This window comes from Podarcis tiliguerta, assembly GCF_965153285.1.
Source record: "Podarcis tiliguerta genome assembly, chromosome: 1".
NCBI lineage: Eukaryota > Metazoa > Chordata > Lepidosauria > Squamata > Lacertidae > Podarcis > Podarcis tiliguerta.
This window is the reverse complement of record NC_139534.1, coordinates 87,715,731-87,732,541: the sequence shown is the minus strand read 5'-3', so window position 1 is coordinate 87,732,541 and position 16,811 is coordinate 87,715,731. Positions and strand designations below refer to the sequence as shown.

The 16,811-nt window shown below is 42.5% G+C and overlaps 2 protein-coding genes and 1 long non-coding RNA gene across 7 annotated transcripts in view; 2 read left to right on the top strand and 1 right to left on the bottom strand.

Annotated features, from left to right (window-relative positions):
- PLEKHH1 (pleckstrin homology, MyTH4 and FERM domain containing H1) overlaps positions 1-4,996 on the top strand; it is a 50,817-nt gene extending 45,821 nt beyond the window's left edge. For all 4 annotated transcript variants that reach the window (XM_083456601.1, XM_083456599.1, XM_083456598.1 and 1 more), the window contains exons 27-29: positions 2,025-2,111; positions 2,672-2,818; positions 3,738-4,996. In XM_083456601.1, the coding sequence (XP_083312727.1) occupies positions 2,025-2,111; positions 2,672-2,818; positions 3,738-3,932 (429 nt within the window). In that variant the 3' untranslated portion in view covers positions 3,933-4,996. The remainder of the gene's footprint in view (positions 1-2,024; positions 2,112-2,671; positions 2,819-3,737) is intronic.
- Positions 4,997-5,131: 135 nt separating this feature from the next.
- PIGH (phosphatidylinositol glycan anchor biosynthesis class H) lies at positions 5,132-16,702 on the bottom strand (the record flags this gene model as incomplete). Of its 2 annotated transcripts, XM_083458253.1 has the most annotated exons (5): positions 5,132-6,400; positions 6,742-10,190; positions 12,058-12,141; positions 12,697-12,906; positions 16,523-16,702. In XM_083458253.1, 4 exons carry the CDS (start codon positions 16,700-16,702, stop codon positions 10,107-10,109), a joined length of 558 nt encoding a protein of 185 aa, XP_083314379.1. In that variant the 3' UTR covers positions 5,132-6,400; positions 6,742-10,106. The 2 variants fall into 2 exon arrangements, with proteins under 2 accessions (XP_083314379.1, XP_083314380.1); XM_083458254.1 differs by lacking the exons at positions 5,132-6,400; positions 6,742-10,190 and adding an exon at positions 10,237-10,281.
- The window catches only part of LOC310685701, an 87,011-nt gene continuing 76,865 nt past the window's right edge, over positions 6,666-16,811 (top strand). Inside the window, exon 1 of the long non-coding RNA XR_014515411.1 lies at positions 6,666-6,742. This is a non-coding gene — a long non-coding RNA (uncharacterized lncRNA). The remainder of the gene's footprint in view (positions 6,743-16,811) is intronic.

Sequence of the window (16,811 nt, the reverse complement as noted above, 5' to 3'; positions counted from 1 at the left end):
CACCTTGACCCATGTGCCGGGGAAACGGTTGTGCCACGCTGATGCGCTGAGTCGATTGCCCCTTCCTGGCGGGAGCAATGAGGATCCCGCTCCAGCGGAGCACATAATGATGCTGGAAACACTTCCGGGGGCTCCTGTAACGGCTACTGATATAGCTGAGAAAACGAGGAAAGATGCTGTTCTCTTCCGTGTGCTCACTTGGGTGGGGAGGGGGTGGCCAGGTGGTCCGCATGAAGACAAATTCAGGCCTTATGCGACAAGGCAGCACGAGTTGTCCATGCATAAGGGTTGTCTCCTGTGGGGAGATAGGGTGATCATCCCAGCACCACTGAGAAACAGGGTGCTTGAGACGCTTCACATGGGACACCCGGGAATGGTCAGGATGAAGTCGCTAGCCCGATGTTATGTGTGGTGGCCTGGAATGGACCAGAACATAGAACAATGGGTACGAACATGTAAGGCATGCCAAGAGGTGCGGCCAGAAGTGGCCAGAGCACCAGTTCACTGGTGGGAGCAGTCCAGATCTCCCTGGAGCCGGCTGCACTTAGATTTTGCTGGGCCATTCCAGGGGAAGGTCTTTTTGGTTGTCGTCGATGCATATTCCAAATGGTTAGAAGTGGCGATGGTCCCTAGCATGGCATCAGCTGCCGTAATCAAGGTGTTGAGGCAGCTGTTTGCAACCCACGGGTTACCTGAGACCATTGTATCAGATAATGGGGCAGCTTTTGTATCCCAAGAATTCAGGGCATTCTTGGCTGATAACTTCATAAGAGGGGTCACATCCGCGCCCTTTCACCCATCCTCCAATGGGCAGGCTGAGCGCATGGTAAGAACAGCCAAAGAATCCATTGCGCGCTTAATGGAGGGTAACTGGTCAGCTCGCATCGCGCGAATGTTATTTTTGCAGCATGCGACGCCGTGTACTGCGACGGGCAAGTCGCCAGCTGAGCTGCTCTTGGGTAGAAGACTGGTAACGGTGCTGGATTATGTCCACCCGGATAAAATGCCAAACCATAATTCAAGAGCAACCCCCCAGGCTGAGACTGACACAACAAGGTATCTCGCCCCTGAAGATCTGGTCTGGGTGAGGAACTATTCACGAGGTTCGCGGTGGGTGGCTGGTGTGGTCACCCGGGCTAGTGGACCTGTGTCCTATTATGTAACCTTGGAAAATGGGCAAGTTTGGAAGAGACATATAGATCAGCTGAGGCGCCGGGCGCTCAGCAGGGAGGAGTCAGATAATTCATCCCTGGCTAACGACGCAGAGCTGCAAGACCAGAGTGAAAATGGCCCAGAGGTGCAGTCACCAGGGGCTTCAGCAAATGAACCAGGGTCTGCTAGTCCTCATGATGACGAGGTACAGGTAGGGAACCCTGAGATGTCTGGGACTCCATCTGTTCCTGAGGAAACCCCTATAGCAGCCCCTCTACCACAGGTAACACCCAATCCAGAACCGGCAACGCCTGTTGTCAGGAGATCAAGTAGAAGTTGTAGGACCCCACAGTACCTGAGAGATTACGTCTGCTGTGCTCACTAGGGGGGGAGGGGTGTTGTGTATTGAGTCAAAGGATTTTATATCTGTATTATTATTGTCTATATTTGCATTAGGGTAAAGTAACTGCCTTTTGGTTTCAGGGGGTACAGCTACTATTGGTTCATTTAAACTGCTGTATTTGGATCCTCTGTCTTATTGGTTTCCTCCAAAAGGCAGGACTGTGATTGCCTGATATTGTTCCCTCCAAAATGTATCCTTTCTAGCTAGTCCCCTGTCCCTATAAATGTAGCTTTCCCCTCCTCAGTCTTCAGTCTTGTTTGCTGTAATAAAGAAGTGTTACTAGAGAACTGTCTCCAGCAGATTATGTCAAGAGAGCTGAAATCACAAACCCCACGTCACAACAATGATATAGTTAATAATGTGCACAAGATAATATGAACCCACAGACTTATCAGCTGTTATTATCCCTCCATGGTAGCATGACATTATAACAGTATTACTGTGTCTTATTATCATCTTATTTCCCCAGCCTGTCCTACCTTCTCCCTTGGAAGACTCTCCACTTTGGATTGCTGTCAATGAAGATGGAATCAGTATACTGGAATATAATACTTTGGTATGTTGAGAAACAGTGGCAAAGGAATTTCAGCTCTTTTCTCCAGAACCATATTTCAATAATTATGCAGGGCAGAAACTGGGCGTACATTCTGTCATTGACTCTGATTACAGAATAGGACAAAACAATTTATTTGGCTGAATCAGGTGTATTTATTAAATCAGGGAAAATAAACTGTTTCTTTAGGAAAGATAGTGGCAAATAAAACCAGAGGCAATAAGAGAGAAATCAGATGATTTCAAGAAAAAGCTGCTTTCAATTTATGGACTTCCAGTTCATTAATGTCACACTACTAACTGCTGCTTCAACGTGACATGCACTTAAAAAGAAAAAAACTGGATTATACACATTTTATGATTTAACCATTCGTGTGGCATTCAGTTCTGCTTTACTGTCATTATTATTTCATTTGAGAAATTCAGACTGAGAGACTTGTTCAAACCTATTCATGAACAAGGCTTAGACAATTCCTAAAACCGTTTAGAGGACGGTGTAGAAGACCAATGCTCTTATGTAGCAGTTTATTGTCCCTAATCATCTTATCCTTTGCTTACATGAAGCACTTAAAGCTGGCTTACTCGTACTCTTCTGTACTGACCTTTGGAGGCTGTCACGATGACTTTATGGTTGTGGTCAGTCAAGTGAAGGACAGGTGCTCTGGCAAAACCACTCCTGAAAAACTACTTTTTACAATGGCAGCTGTAAAGGTGAGTACAAAGCGAAGTGTGGGGAATTTCTTTTTTTTTTATTGAACATACATTGAATATTCATTGAATATACATTGAATATAAAACCCCGGAAGGCAGCTGATGTTCCTTCCTCTGGATAGGGCCAGAAGAAAAAGGCATATATGTGTGTGTGCTTGGTGCATCAAGCACGCAGTGGTAGCTCTGAAGTGTCGGTCCTTCCAAGTTTCTTCCAAGCCTGAGCAAGTTCCATGTGGTGAAGAAAGACCTTTTTAATTTGGAAATGTATATTTAGGAAGTTACTTATTTATATATTATATTACTATTCTTTTCTTCCTAGTGCATAAATTGCTTTCCCTGAGCTGTTGTGTGCAGTTTGACATCTAAATTACATCACTAAATGCATAATTAACACTGCAGTACCTTTATCCTAGGTTTTAAGCCCTGTAAAATCTCAGAAGTGTGGCCTGAGACTAGGCTACTCAGTTTGGGCATTAAGTCAGAAACCTGATATTTGCTTTTTTGCGTTTTCTTCTACAGAAAGGTGTGACTCACCAAAGCATACATCCTTTCTAACTGGCCTACAGTTATAATAAGCACCTATTCTCTGTGGGAAATAAAATTTCTCTCAAAATGTTCAAATTATAAATCATACATGCATCATGTATGCACAGTGAGTTGAACAAAGAACACTGGCCATGCATGACATCTCTGGTTAAAGGATTTTAGGTAGCTGAGTTTGAAAAGATCTTTGCCCAAGGCTGTGAAGTGCAGCTGCCAATCAGAAATGACAAAACTGAGCTTGATGGACCTGTTTATATAATAGCGCTATGTTCCATTTTATAGCATGGGGTGATTGTATCGAAAGGTCAGCTTACAAGAAAATCAATTTTATTGGAATACTTTTTCCCCCCTTTTCTTCCTTTCACCTTCCCAACAGATTGCTGAAGTGACTCTCCTTATGGCCAGCTATATTAACTACAGTTCATCGACGCCACACCTGTCTCCTACGCCTCCTCCTCAGAGTGTCAGTTCACCATGGAGAACGTCATCTACTAAGAAGCTCATGGAACTTGAAAGCAGGTCTTTCTTTCCTTCTCTGCCCCGGACCACTAAGGGGCCTACACTGCTGTAAGCCCTGTTTCAAGTGCCTTTCGGAGTTGTCTTGCCACACTGTGAATTGAAGACTGCTGTGATTTCATTGCTTATGTGCCCTGCTAATCAGGCAGACTCCAGGTCTACCTCCTTGGTGAAGTGCAACTTTCCTAGAGGCTTGTTTAGAGCTACACACCTTTTTCCCCTTTAAGAACTAGAGCTGGGGGTAGGGTTACTTATTTTGAATAGAAGGGGTATCTTTCACACTTTGTCTCTGCTAGAGTTCTAGCGTAACACGGCATTGCCTTCAACCACTTTTAAACCACACCCTTGGTTTCATCTTTTTGGGTGGCTTCGCAGATTTCACGCACACTCAACTGTATCAAAGCTTTTTCTTTTGCAACCAGGATTTCTCTCAGACCTCACTCCCGATTGCAAGGATTTTGACAGCATTCATCTTCTTACTAAACATGTGCTATGATTAGAAACTAATCATCAGTTTCTCAGCTATTAATTTATTCCTGAATATGCATTCATCAGCTATTGACCTGCAAACTTCCCAGAACAGAAAGCTTGGTTTGGGGTCTTCACTGATTGCCAACTTTTACTCTCTTGCCTTTCCCACTCTCCCCTGCAAAAATAGCCTATTTATCTAAGATCCTATTTGCCCCCAAACCTTTTGTTTCCCTACCTCATCTTATGAAGTGTGCTGGGTAAATGAATATGTACCATATTCCTTAAGACATTATTTCAAGTGCAAACATCTTGAGATGATAGACTGACAACAACGACATTGTCGAACACACTGGATCGGAGAATTCACATAATATGTAGGCAACTAGAATAATATATTGTTGCTTTGAAAAAGAGCCTGAGGAGGGGAAATATGTGTTTTCCCCCCACCTGCAAGGACTTTTGTACTGCATAAATGGTGGTGGGGGTGAGGAGAGACACCTGACTGGGGAGAACTTGTAAAGAAAGGGCTTAGAAGAGGAAATAGCTATGTTGAAGGTTGTACCCTGGAGTCAATTACTTTTGTACCTATTTTTCACAAGCATACTATATAGTACTCTAAAGATGTGAGGAACTGGCTGGGAGGACTTGATATAGATTAACATAGGGATACCCAGGACCAAAAAGCAATACTGTCTGGATCCCAATAGTCCTACCAATTTTTGTGCAAGGTATGATAAACATTTTGTCCATACATTCCCTTATGAGGAAAACATATTTCCCCCCCAAAAGTTGTGAGATACAGGGGTGTTCCACACTTCTGATGTTTACACCTATTTGGGTCTTGTACAATAATGCCTCAGTTATACACAAATGTGTATTAAATCTACAAATGTGGAATCCTTGCTGTTAGATGGTGCTGACCTTATCATTGACCCTGAGTGCCTGCAAGGCTGTTGAGATGGTCTGGACCACAGTCTGGAGTGACCTAAAGAATACAGAGGTTGCCCATTCCTGCTTTAATGGATTAGCTAAATATGGGAAATGGTTTCATGCTGAAGTGTCAGACAGTAAGTAAAAAAGAGAAAGTATGTGAACAAGTGCCCATGTTGCAAAGGGGGAAACACAAAATATAAGAAGGTTAGGTGTATCTTAACTGGGCAGTTGGAGTATGTCCAAGATAAATCTAAAAGCTTCCAAGGGTACCAGTATAAACATAAGTCAACATTGTGGTATTGTGGCAGAAATGGCCACTGCCATTTGAAGGTGCCCACACTAGTGGCAGCCAATAATGTGAAGCAGTGGGGAAATTCACCATGTGGTGATTCACATGAGGAATAATATTACACATTACAGGAGAGGTACAGCTGCAGTTCCATTTCCCCTATAATATATAATTGAATTCTTAGCAAAAGACTTGTGAAGTAGAAGTACTTTTTTTGGCACTGGAAAGGACTTGGGTGGAATGCTGTGTTCAACAGTGAATGCAGATCATGCTGACATAACGGAAACAAGACTTACAAGGATGGTCACAGGGTCTTGGAAACAAATCCTGTAGAGGGAGGCTGAAGGAACTGGGCATGTTTAACCAAAACAAAAGAAGGCTAAGGCTGCAATTCAGTGCATATTTAATTGGGAGTAAGCTCCATTAAACTGTGAGACTTACTTGCAAGTAAGCATGCATAGGATCAGGACGCATGAGGAGTATATTGAGAGTTTTAAAATTATTTAAAGGATATTAAAAAACATGTGTGAAATCAATTGAGCGTCCTGTGCATCAAGGGTAGGAAATGATACCGTGGGTCTGGGCTATAGGAAGATGGTCTCGGATTAAATATTTGGAAACAGATTATAAGAGTACTAATGGTAAGATCAGTTCAGCAATAGAAAAAGTTGCCTGGACAATTTGCGGAATGATTTCTTCGTATATGCAGGGGATACTTAAGGAATGGCTGTTTAGTATTAGAAGTTTCCTTTGATGATCCAGAGGATTTGCTTGTAGCTGAACAATTGCACACATAGTATCTAGATTTTCTGAATATGGGGGGAAAGAAACTACAGTGGTGCCCCGCAAGACGAATGCCTCGCAAGACGGAAAACCCGCTAGACGAAAGGGTTTTCCGTTTTGGAGGTGCTTCGCAGGACGAATTTCTCTATGGGCTTGCTTCGCAAGACGAAAATGTCTTGCGATTCCTGGGGGGGTTTTTTCGCTCCCCACCCCCTTTTTCTAAGGCACTAAGCTGCTAATAGCCTTTTAGCAGCTAATCCGCTAATCCCTTAAGCCTTTAATAGCCGCTAAACCGCTAATAGCGCTAATGGGCTTGCTTCGCAAGACGAAAAAACCGCTAGACGAAGAGACTCACGGAACGGATTCTTTTCGTCCTGCAAGGCACCACTGTACTTTGACTAAAACATTTTCATGGTTGATGAGTTTTCATACATGGTACAGCATTAGGGTGGAATAATTTAACATGTTTACTTTTGAACTATAGTAAAATGCAGGTAGTGTGCTTTTGGGGGAACTAGCAAAAACATGAATGATTGCAAGAAAATATCCCTCATATATTCTACTAGATAGATACTGTACCATAGCATTACACAAGGACAATCCCTTGGCTCTTGCCATAGAGGTGCATTTTATGATGCATAATCTCAGGTGTATGCTTTGAAATGTTGGAACCACTATATTGTATTTATTTTTGGATGTGTTCACTACTGACATTTGTACTAGGACCACTTTGAAATGGGAAGGCATCTGATGTTGTTTTGCCTCCCATCTTATGGCTTTGTTTAACACAAAAAAACCCTTATTTTTTTTAGCAATACTTATCTTTGGAACTCCTGCTTCCTTCAAAGGGGAGTGGTTAGCAAACAAATACATTTCTAAATGGTGTCCATCTTGCCTTTAAAAATAAGTGATCTTCCAATAATCACTTGTGACAAAGCTGACAAATTGATTATAGGTATTGCTGTTCAGATTATTTTTCCTGTAAAAATGTATACCTATAATGTGATTTGTACTGCATTTTTAATAATCTACATTTCTATAACTAAAATAAAGATCTGCAGAGCACTGTTATTTTATTTGATCTGTATGGCCATTCTCCAGCATCCATGGACAAGCCATATGGCACTTGCTGAGTGTAGCAAAACATTACAAAGGAAACACTTCTGTCCCAAAAGAACAAGAGCCCCACCCATGCAGATCCCCTTGCTGGATTATCTGCACATAAAGCTCAAATAATCTGTGCATCTGAATCTGCAACCTCAGCAAAGTGCACATCTGGAAGCAAAGCAGCAGCCTAAAACCATACATCAGGTTCCATCTGCGTGGCCTGTCAGCTGGCAGGAAGGTGTGTGCTCATCCTGTTAACCATGCATATATTGGGACAGGATCCTTTTAAGGTTCCTGCTAAAAACAGGTGAGGGCTGGTGAGATTTTTTTTTAATCTCTTTTTGCTCCCAATAATCCTTTTCACATTGGTTGGGGTTATTTCCCCCCAGATTGCTGTTACAGCTGTTGGTTGTCTGTCCTCAACTGTATTTTAGCTGGGTTTTTTATATATTTGTGGAAAGAGCTGTGGCCATCTGAGGATGTGAATTTTTCCTACTGTACTTGAAACTTACTGTGAGAGCAAAGAACAGAAGTAGTCTACCACACTTGGACACTGTTTACTTCCAAACTATGTGGCAAAAGTTGGAATGTATGTTCCATCTATTTCAACAGAACTTACTTGCTTCAAAGTAATGTGTTTAGCGTTAGAGGGTTGAGAACACTGTACAATCAAATCCAAACTGTCCACCGAAAATATACTCCTCTTCGGCTTGTTTCCATGGATAGTGTTAGGTATGCTCCAATACTCTCGTTAATGCTGCCGATTTTCATTTTACAGTAACAGCCTTGCTCCCATGTTAGATGAGAGGCTGGAGCTGAAATATAGCTGCTTACTAGTTGATCCCAGTGAGACCTGAATCCAGCTCTCTCCTCTGATGCAGAGACTATGATGCTACTATATATTTATAGTTTATTGGCATTCAGAAAACTTGTCTATTGAAACCATGACAGATTTGTAGGATTCCCTTCTAGCAAAGTTTATAAAATTCAGTTGTGAACAGCCCTGTGCCCCTAGCTGGAAATTTGCTATAGCACAACAGTGAAAAAGAAGACTTTGTTTTCACAACTACTGTTTTGTACATAAAAAAACTATGATGTACTGTAATGCAATGATGGTAAAGCTAGTAAACTTATGATTATCAATAAAGCAGGAGATTTTTCTTTCTTTCATTGTTTTATTTGTTACCTAGCTTTTGGGATGGTGGAAGCAGATGCAGCAAACATTCTATGCCAAACAAAGGGACCTATTTCCTCTCAGTTGAACACAAAAGATCCTACTGAAATAAAGGGGGTTTCTGCTGGTAGAGCAGCTTTAACAGTTGCAGCTGGATATCAAACCAGTTCCTTCCACGTTTTAACAAGAGAGCTGTAGTCTACAACACATTCCTTCAGTAAGAATGTACTTGTGTCTTCCTTGCCTAGAAATCAACAGGGGAAACTGAACATGAGTTCCGTCAGCAGCCTCTTCATGTGACGGCACTTCTTTGAAATCTGGCAAGCATTTGTGGAACTATTCAAATAGCTCTCTTGACCCCATGCAGTCTGCGCACCAAACTTGTACCATGAAATTGTGATGAGAGGGGTTCTCTTGGTGGCTATTCCACAAAGGTGCAACTCCCTTGATTTGAAGACTTGCCAAAGCCCATGCCTGAATATTATGTGGCATTTGCGGGGGGAAATCTTCCTTAGCCTGGACAAAGTAGATTTGGGATAGTTTTAACTCAGGATAGTATTCTTATACAGTGGGTCTCTTAATTATCAGTGTTGTTTCCTGCCCAAAGCACATGCAGTAGGACAAACTAATAAGGGAATGGCATTTACTATTTGACAAATTTCCAACCAACAATTCAGGCAGCTAAACTTAGGGATTGTGGGAGATCAGCATGACTTCTGACACTTTCCTTGGGAGGAAGCAGTTCTGCACCCTCTCCATGTCCTATGACCAAGTGCTTTGAAATTTCCCTGAATTTCAAAAGCAGTTGTCTGGCTGCATGATGAGAAGTCTGTTTTTCTTTGACGTTAGATGTGAGGTTCTCTAGACTCTGACCAGATCTTCCATGTGTACTGGAAAATGTCCTTACAACATATGAACTTGGTAAACACAGGTTATCTTGTTACAACACAGAACACAGCAAAATGCTTCTAAAACAACTAGTGAAAGGATTTGTTTAGCAGACATTTGTATCAATTGCTAATGACAAACCTAAGTGCATAAGTAAGAATACACTGAAGATCTCACAATTGATTTTAGAAGATAATGTAATGGTGTTCTCAGTTTCTCATCTTCCATATACTTGTACTAAGGTGGCAGTTTCCCTGTCCATCCCATTTCTGCTGAACCTTCCCTGTAGATTTCCATTCACATGGTAGAGTTAATTATTTACAGAAAGTTTATAATCATTCTTACGTCATGTTGAAAAAAGAAGATGTGGGGCCCAGTTTAGCCATTTCTCCACCATAACATCAAGATTACATACTCACGTCCTTGCCCATGAAAGCACTAGCAGTTTTCAGTTCTCTGGTGCATTAGAATCCACTGCCATCTAGTTATCCACATGGTCAAGTCCCTTAACATGCTTCCCAACTATCTTTTTTAAGAAAAGCTTGGTATTTTAGCAAGTTTTCTACCCAGATAAAGACTTCACTTTAAAAACTGGTCTTCCTCTGCTCCAGGATTTCTTGGCAGCTTTTGTACACTTGGACAAGGCAGTCTAGACGTGGCTTGGAGCTCTATATATAAAGGAGACAAGAGAGACTCAAATGCTGCTGAACTGCAATTGCTGCTGAAAGATTAGGGAGGCTTCACCCAAAGCCAGCATGGCTACAGGAGGAGAAAAATAAAAAAGGTTTCATCTAGGGATGGGGGAGAAATTTGATTTTGTTTGCATTTAATGGGAACCTACTGAATTCCCACTTACTGAACAAAATACACAAACCAAAACAGCTATGTTTTGAAATTCACACTACTCTGAATTTTGCTATGCAATTCCCCAACCAAGGTGTACAAAAATGCACATCTTAGAGAAAAGTATGCATAAAATGCACATATTAGTGGAAATGGCATACAAAATTTATTAGGAGAGATTGCTTGCATAAATGCATACATCAACATTTAACCCAGGCACAAACACCTGGAGCACACACTCAGCTGGCACTGGCACATGCACCTAGACACACTGAACCCAGGCAAACACACCTGACACACACAGGTTATCTCTCTTACCTGACACTGGCAGCACATGCTCATAGTCCCACCCTAGCTTCTTTAATTCTACAAGTTCCTCTATGTAAAGCCAAGTGCCCTGATTGGCTATACTGACAAAAGGAGAGAGAGAGGCAGAACAGCCAGTTTGGAGGGACCAGCCACCCCACCAAAATGCTACATCATATGTTCTGTTTATGTGCTTATTTTGTTTCTTTGCTGGAGACAGGGTATATGTCCCTGGTTAGCTGCTAGCTAGGAGTTCAAAAGAGCAGATCGGCTGATTTGAGATGATGGACAAAAGCAAGCTGGAAAATGAATTCTCCATTCTCTGTAAGTAAAAATGTAAGGATACAAGCAATGTGGAGGAGGGGGGTGGAGAAACAGGGTTGCCCTTTCTGAAGAACATCTACTGCTGCAGAGACTAGCCTGAATGATCAAAGCAGTGATGTTTTAAAAGGCCTAACTTCTTAAGTTTTATCCAAACTACAGTGGTACCTCAGGTTAAGTACTTAATTTGTTCCGGAGGTCCGTTCTTAACCTGAAACTGTTCTTAACCTGAAGCACCACTTTAGCTAATGGGGCCTCCTGCCGCCGCACCGCCGGAGCACGATTTCTGTTCTCATCCTGAAGCAAAGTTCTTAACCCGAGGTAGTATTTCTGGGTTAGCGGAGTCTGTAACCTGAAGCGTATGTAACCCAAGGTACCACTGTATGCCTTCACTGATCTGGTCAGCCACAAAATTAATAGTAGCCTAGAACTCCACCCATGCTAACACAATAGAAAGGGCATAAAATTATAACTTTCTGAGCTGGGCCAAAAACTCAGAAATATTTCTGTATTTAACTCCTCACCTCTGCGGTAATTTCCCACTCCATCCCACCCACCCTTTGCTCTCTGAGTCCTAATGCCTTTTGAGCTGCTGAAAACAACTCTTAGTGTAAAGTCCATTTGGAAGCTTTCTTCTTGAAGGTTGCCACTGAGTTTCATAGAAAAACAGGTTAATTTAGTACGTGATTATAGAAGTGTTAATTGGCTCAGTGAGATGGTAAATTGTATTCTTTAGAGCTGACATAACTGAGAAAAGCAAGGGCTTAAATGCACCAAAGGGTGACAAGGGTTACTGCCCCACCTACCTGGGCAAGATCAACTATCCAGAAAGTTCAGCAGTTAATCCATGCTCAATTGAGCATGTCACTGCTGCGTCTAAGGTGCACTGAATTACAAACTAACAGCTACTCTATGTTCTTGGACCCAGGATTGAAAGGAAGATCGCGTAAAAAAGTGTTGTGTAGCACTGCAGAGTTCTGAAAATGAGGCCACAGTCAGAGTCTACATGGCCTAACAAATATTTTCTACCATCTCCAGCACTCCTGTGCACTTTGATGGACTCACCTGGAACAATGGTACTACCTCTGAAACAACATGAGGTTCCACAGGGTCTTGGAGAAGGATGCACAGGTAATAGATAACCTTTTGCTACAAAAACAAACAACACACAAATATAACAATGAGAAAGTTGTTCTGTGCTACCAATTATAAGAATACAACCCTGGTACAAGAAATTGCTACCCACATCATTATCAGGATGATAATTTCTTCACAAAAGGATAACAATATCCTAGAGAGGCCAGTAAGGTTTTCTTAGGTTAGAGCCACCTTAGAAATTCTTTTTTTAACCAACAGAGAAGAGAATCAAAGAAGTTTGCTGGCCCCACCACCCATCTGCCTACTGAATTAAGAACTTAACCCCAACACACAGTTGGACCAGGTCTGCAGCCATCCCTCTCCCACTGAGATCTGTTGGGGAGATTCCATTTAGAGTTCTCTCATTTCAAGGGGAAAGATCAGCTGGTCCTGAAGAACAGAACAGAGCCCTTTCTGCTGTTGCTCCAACACCATAGAACACCTTGGCATCTGACATGGGAAAATCCTTTCCAGACAAAACAAAAAAACAAAAAAAACCAGCCCTCTGGTTCCTGAAGAAATGAGATAATCAGTAGCATAGTAAAAGAAGTGGCATATTAGGCTTACCATATAGATGGCTTCGTTGATGACCACATCTTTTACCTGGCTTATCTCTATAAAGGTTGTACTTTCTTTGCCAGATGCATAGGATGAAGTCATCTGTATTCCAAGTGAGCCAACAATAAGCAGAGACTCCTGGTCAATTTTCACAAAGTGCAGGTACACAAGCAAGCCTATCAGTGTGACAAATATAGCAGCAGAGAGCACCGCACTGTTCTGTAATAGAAACCAAGTCAAGAACATTAGGCCAAATCCTTTAACTGACCTGTTCTCTCAACTACTGATTTGAAGACATGATCATGACAAACTTCCAAAGGACTTGAAGCAGCCTAACATTCCAGCTATTGAACAATATGGAATGAGATCACAGCAACTGAATTGTGCATTATGCATGTGCCCTTCATGTCAAAAGGTTAAGTATAATCATCCTTATGCTTAGAGATAAAAAGGGGGAAACAAAATCAATCATAGATTAATCTTATGAAGTAGTGTAATGAACAGAAAAGAGGCCTGGACATCTAATAGACTTTCCATAGATAAATATAAAAATAAAAAGAATGGACTTTCACCTCTCTCACCTGCAGTGTATCTAATTGTATTTTAATGGTTCCTGTTCATATATGTATTATTGGTAAATGAAGATAAATCAATTATGTTTAAAAAAGCACATGTAAACTCTATTAGTACAGTATAATGTAAGAACATGGGGTACCAAAAAATATAAAAGGACACCAACTTTAACAACTATAGGGAGGAATGAGATATTTTAGAAACTATGCTGGCACAGAAGACCATTCTTTGAACATATCAAACCACAGGACAGCTTTTCACTTTTTTATCTTTCCAAAAAGAACATATAGGGTTTTTTCATTTATTTCGTTTCTGGAATACTCTTGTGTAATTTAATATCTTCCTGAGATGTCCCTTTTTGTAAGCTACAGCACAACTTTAGGATTGTTGACATTCCCAAAAATCTGTCCATCGGATTGCAGTCCTAGTTAATAATTCTGAACCAATCAATCCAGAGACATGGTGGGTAAACATAATTTACACAGCAAGCACTGTACTTCCCCCTGAATATGAATACTTAGGTAAAGCTCTACACAACCCAGAATTTATTTCCAGCATATAGAAATTTAATTTAGTTGAAAAAGTTACAATCGCTGAGTAACTGACCTTCTTTTAATAGAAGAGGTTGTTGAAGCTCAATACGACTTACTCCCAAGTAAATGTATACAGAATTGTAGTCTAGCTTACCTGTTGTCTACTATTTTAAAACACACACATTCTTATACTGAGGATGTGCAGTAAATTTACAGGCTGCTACAATCAGACCATGCTAGATTTTCAAAAAATTTATTTCTAAATCCAGGAATGAGAGAGCAGAGAAGGCAGGGCAAGACTGGATCCCACACCTAAACATACTTAACTTTGGAAAGATATACAATAGGGCACAGAAAAGGCACTCAGATAAGGCACTATCAGGTATCCTGGCAGACAGGAGAGAAGAAACACACTCAAACTTCTGCTGGGGACCACCTCTTTCTGTGATGTATGTATGATGTTTGAGGGGGGTGGTCTTGAGCTACAGAGTAGGCAATTTCAGAAGTCTATATAAGAGCCTGCACACCAATGTTCTGGGTCCCTCCTCCCTCCTGCTTTAGTGGGGTGTTCACCCTGTTGCAAGAGTTTAATAAAGATCAGGCTTACTAGCTGCTTTGCTTCTCAATATTCTCTGGTTAGCCTCTGTTACAGTGGTACCTCTGGTTACGAACTTAATTCATTCCGGATGTCCCTTCTTAACCAGAAACCGTTCTTAACCTGAGGTACCACTTTAGCTAATGGGGCCTCCCGCTGCCGCTGTGCCGCCGCCGTGCGATTTCTGTTCTCATCCTGAGGTAAAGTTCTTAACCCAAGGTACTACTTCCAGGTTAGCAAAGTGTTTGTAACCTGAGGTGCCACTGTATTTTTCTCCTACCAATAGAGAACCTACATAAGGACTCTATATGGGCTCTTGGATATCCCATAAGGGAAAAGGAGCAGTTTTTTCTTATAACACTTAACTTTGGAAAGAAACACAATGGGGTCTCTCCTGTTCTTTTGCTGTGGTAGTCTATTCTCTGCATGATTATCATAGGCTGCATGCTTCTAGGTACTTGGACTAATTTAGGAAATAGTGTTACAAAGGTTGCACGCCATCCCCAATCTCTGCCAAAGCAGTGCATGAGATTCCAGAAGTTCCAGGTGCTCACTCAAGGTTGTGTTTCCAATGAGAATCAAAATACGGTGAAGACTATAGTGTCTTTTAAGAAATATATAATAATAATAATAATAATAATAATAATAATAATAATAATAATAATTTATTATTTATACCCCGCCCATCTGGCTGGGTTTCCCCAGCCACTCTGGGCGGCTTCCAAAAGAATATTAAAATACTGTGATACCTCAAACATTAAAAGCTTCCCTAAACAGGGCTGCCTTCAGATGTCTTCTAAAAGTCTGGTAGTTGTTGTTCTCTTTGACATCTGGTGGGAGGGCGTTCCACAGGGAGGGCGCCACTACCGAGAAGGCCCTCTGCCTGGTTCCCTGTAACTTGGCTTCTCGCAGTGAGGGAACCGCCAGAAGGCTCTTACACATATTTACAACTGAGTTTATATGAAAGGGGTGTAGATCTTACAGCATTGTCATTTCAAGAGCAGCTTGTTCTTCATGGCAGCCCAGTAGTGCAGCCAGAGCCATCCTAAGCACCATCCCTTTGTTCTTGCTTCCCAGCCAGCTCTCATAGCTGCTGTCCTTCAGCCCCCACATGGTGTTCTCTCTACTTCCTTTCTTGATCCCAGGTGTCCCCTGCTCCAGGCAACACCTCCCCATCTGTCTTGTATTCCAAGCCTAGTTTTTAAAAGGCACATCTTTCCTGTGAGTATAGCCTGCTCCCTCCCCCTTTTTTAAATCCTAAATCTTTCTCTGTCCACAGTAAGCATGGCAACTGTTTTGCACAGACAAGGATTTCTCTGGGATGGGCCATAAACACCTTTTGTCATGTTAACAGCCTCTATCTGAGGTGAGGCTTTGGCTTGGAAAGGGAGCATAGCCTGTATTTTTCCATTGGCCTGGAATCCACGCTTCAATACACGAAATATTATCTAAATACAACTGTTCATTCATTTCTACCATTTACTAACGGACTCCAGTTCCCTAGAGCTATGGTAATATTTATGTGTCAGAGATAAATACTGTTCTAGGAACAGGACTAGATCTTCCATAGAATCCCACAAAGCTTTCTACTGCAATTTTCTAAGCCTACTGAAACTTACTCCAAGTAAGCATCATGCACAGGTCTGCACTGTTAGGGATGGGGTTGCTGGCGAGCAGAAGGAACTTATTCAAAGTTACTGTGGAGATTAATGTGCAAAAAGGGCCACACACCCCTTTTGAAAACTCCATTGGTTAACCGCATCTCAAATCTGGAGAAGCATAAAAGAACAGCGCTGCTGGATCTAGTCAAGCATGCTGTTCTCTCGCTGCCTAAGTCGACAGAGACTAAGAAGTCTCTGCCTGGCGCCTTCTGAGCAATTGTGCACAAAGAGTTGCGCTGCATGGCTGCAACCCTAATGCACCGGGAATCGGAAGTGAATCCCTTCGGATTAAATGGAACTCACTGCCATACACGGGGGTCGGGAAAGAGGGGAGCGGAAGAGTCGCGGGGTGAAGTGGCTGCTCTAATACATGGGGGGCACCCCTCAAGCGGGACCTTTAGGAGTCCCTGTCCCCGAGCTACCGGCACGTGGCGGAGCCCGTAGGCAAAAGGCGGCCAAAGCCTCTTCCGTACCTGGCTGAGGACGAAGAGCCCGTAGGCCACCAGCCACACGGAGCACGTGACGGCGCTGAGCGAGCGCAGCTGCAGCCTCGGGCAGCGCACCTGGAACTCCCGGCAGGAGGCGCTGTGGTGGAGGCGCTGCAGCGTGATGCGCTCCCCGGACAGGGCCAGGTACCCCTCTTCCTCCGCCATCCCCCACTCCAGGGAGCGACGAGAACGCCCCAGCAGGCGCGCAGAACGGCCACCACCGTCCTCCCGCCCGCCTTCCGCTCTAGTTTCCGACCAACTCGATGGTAGCTAA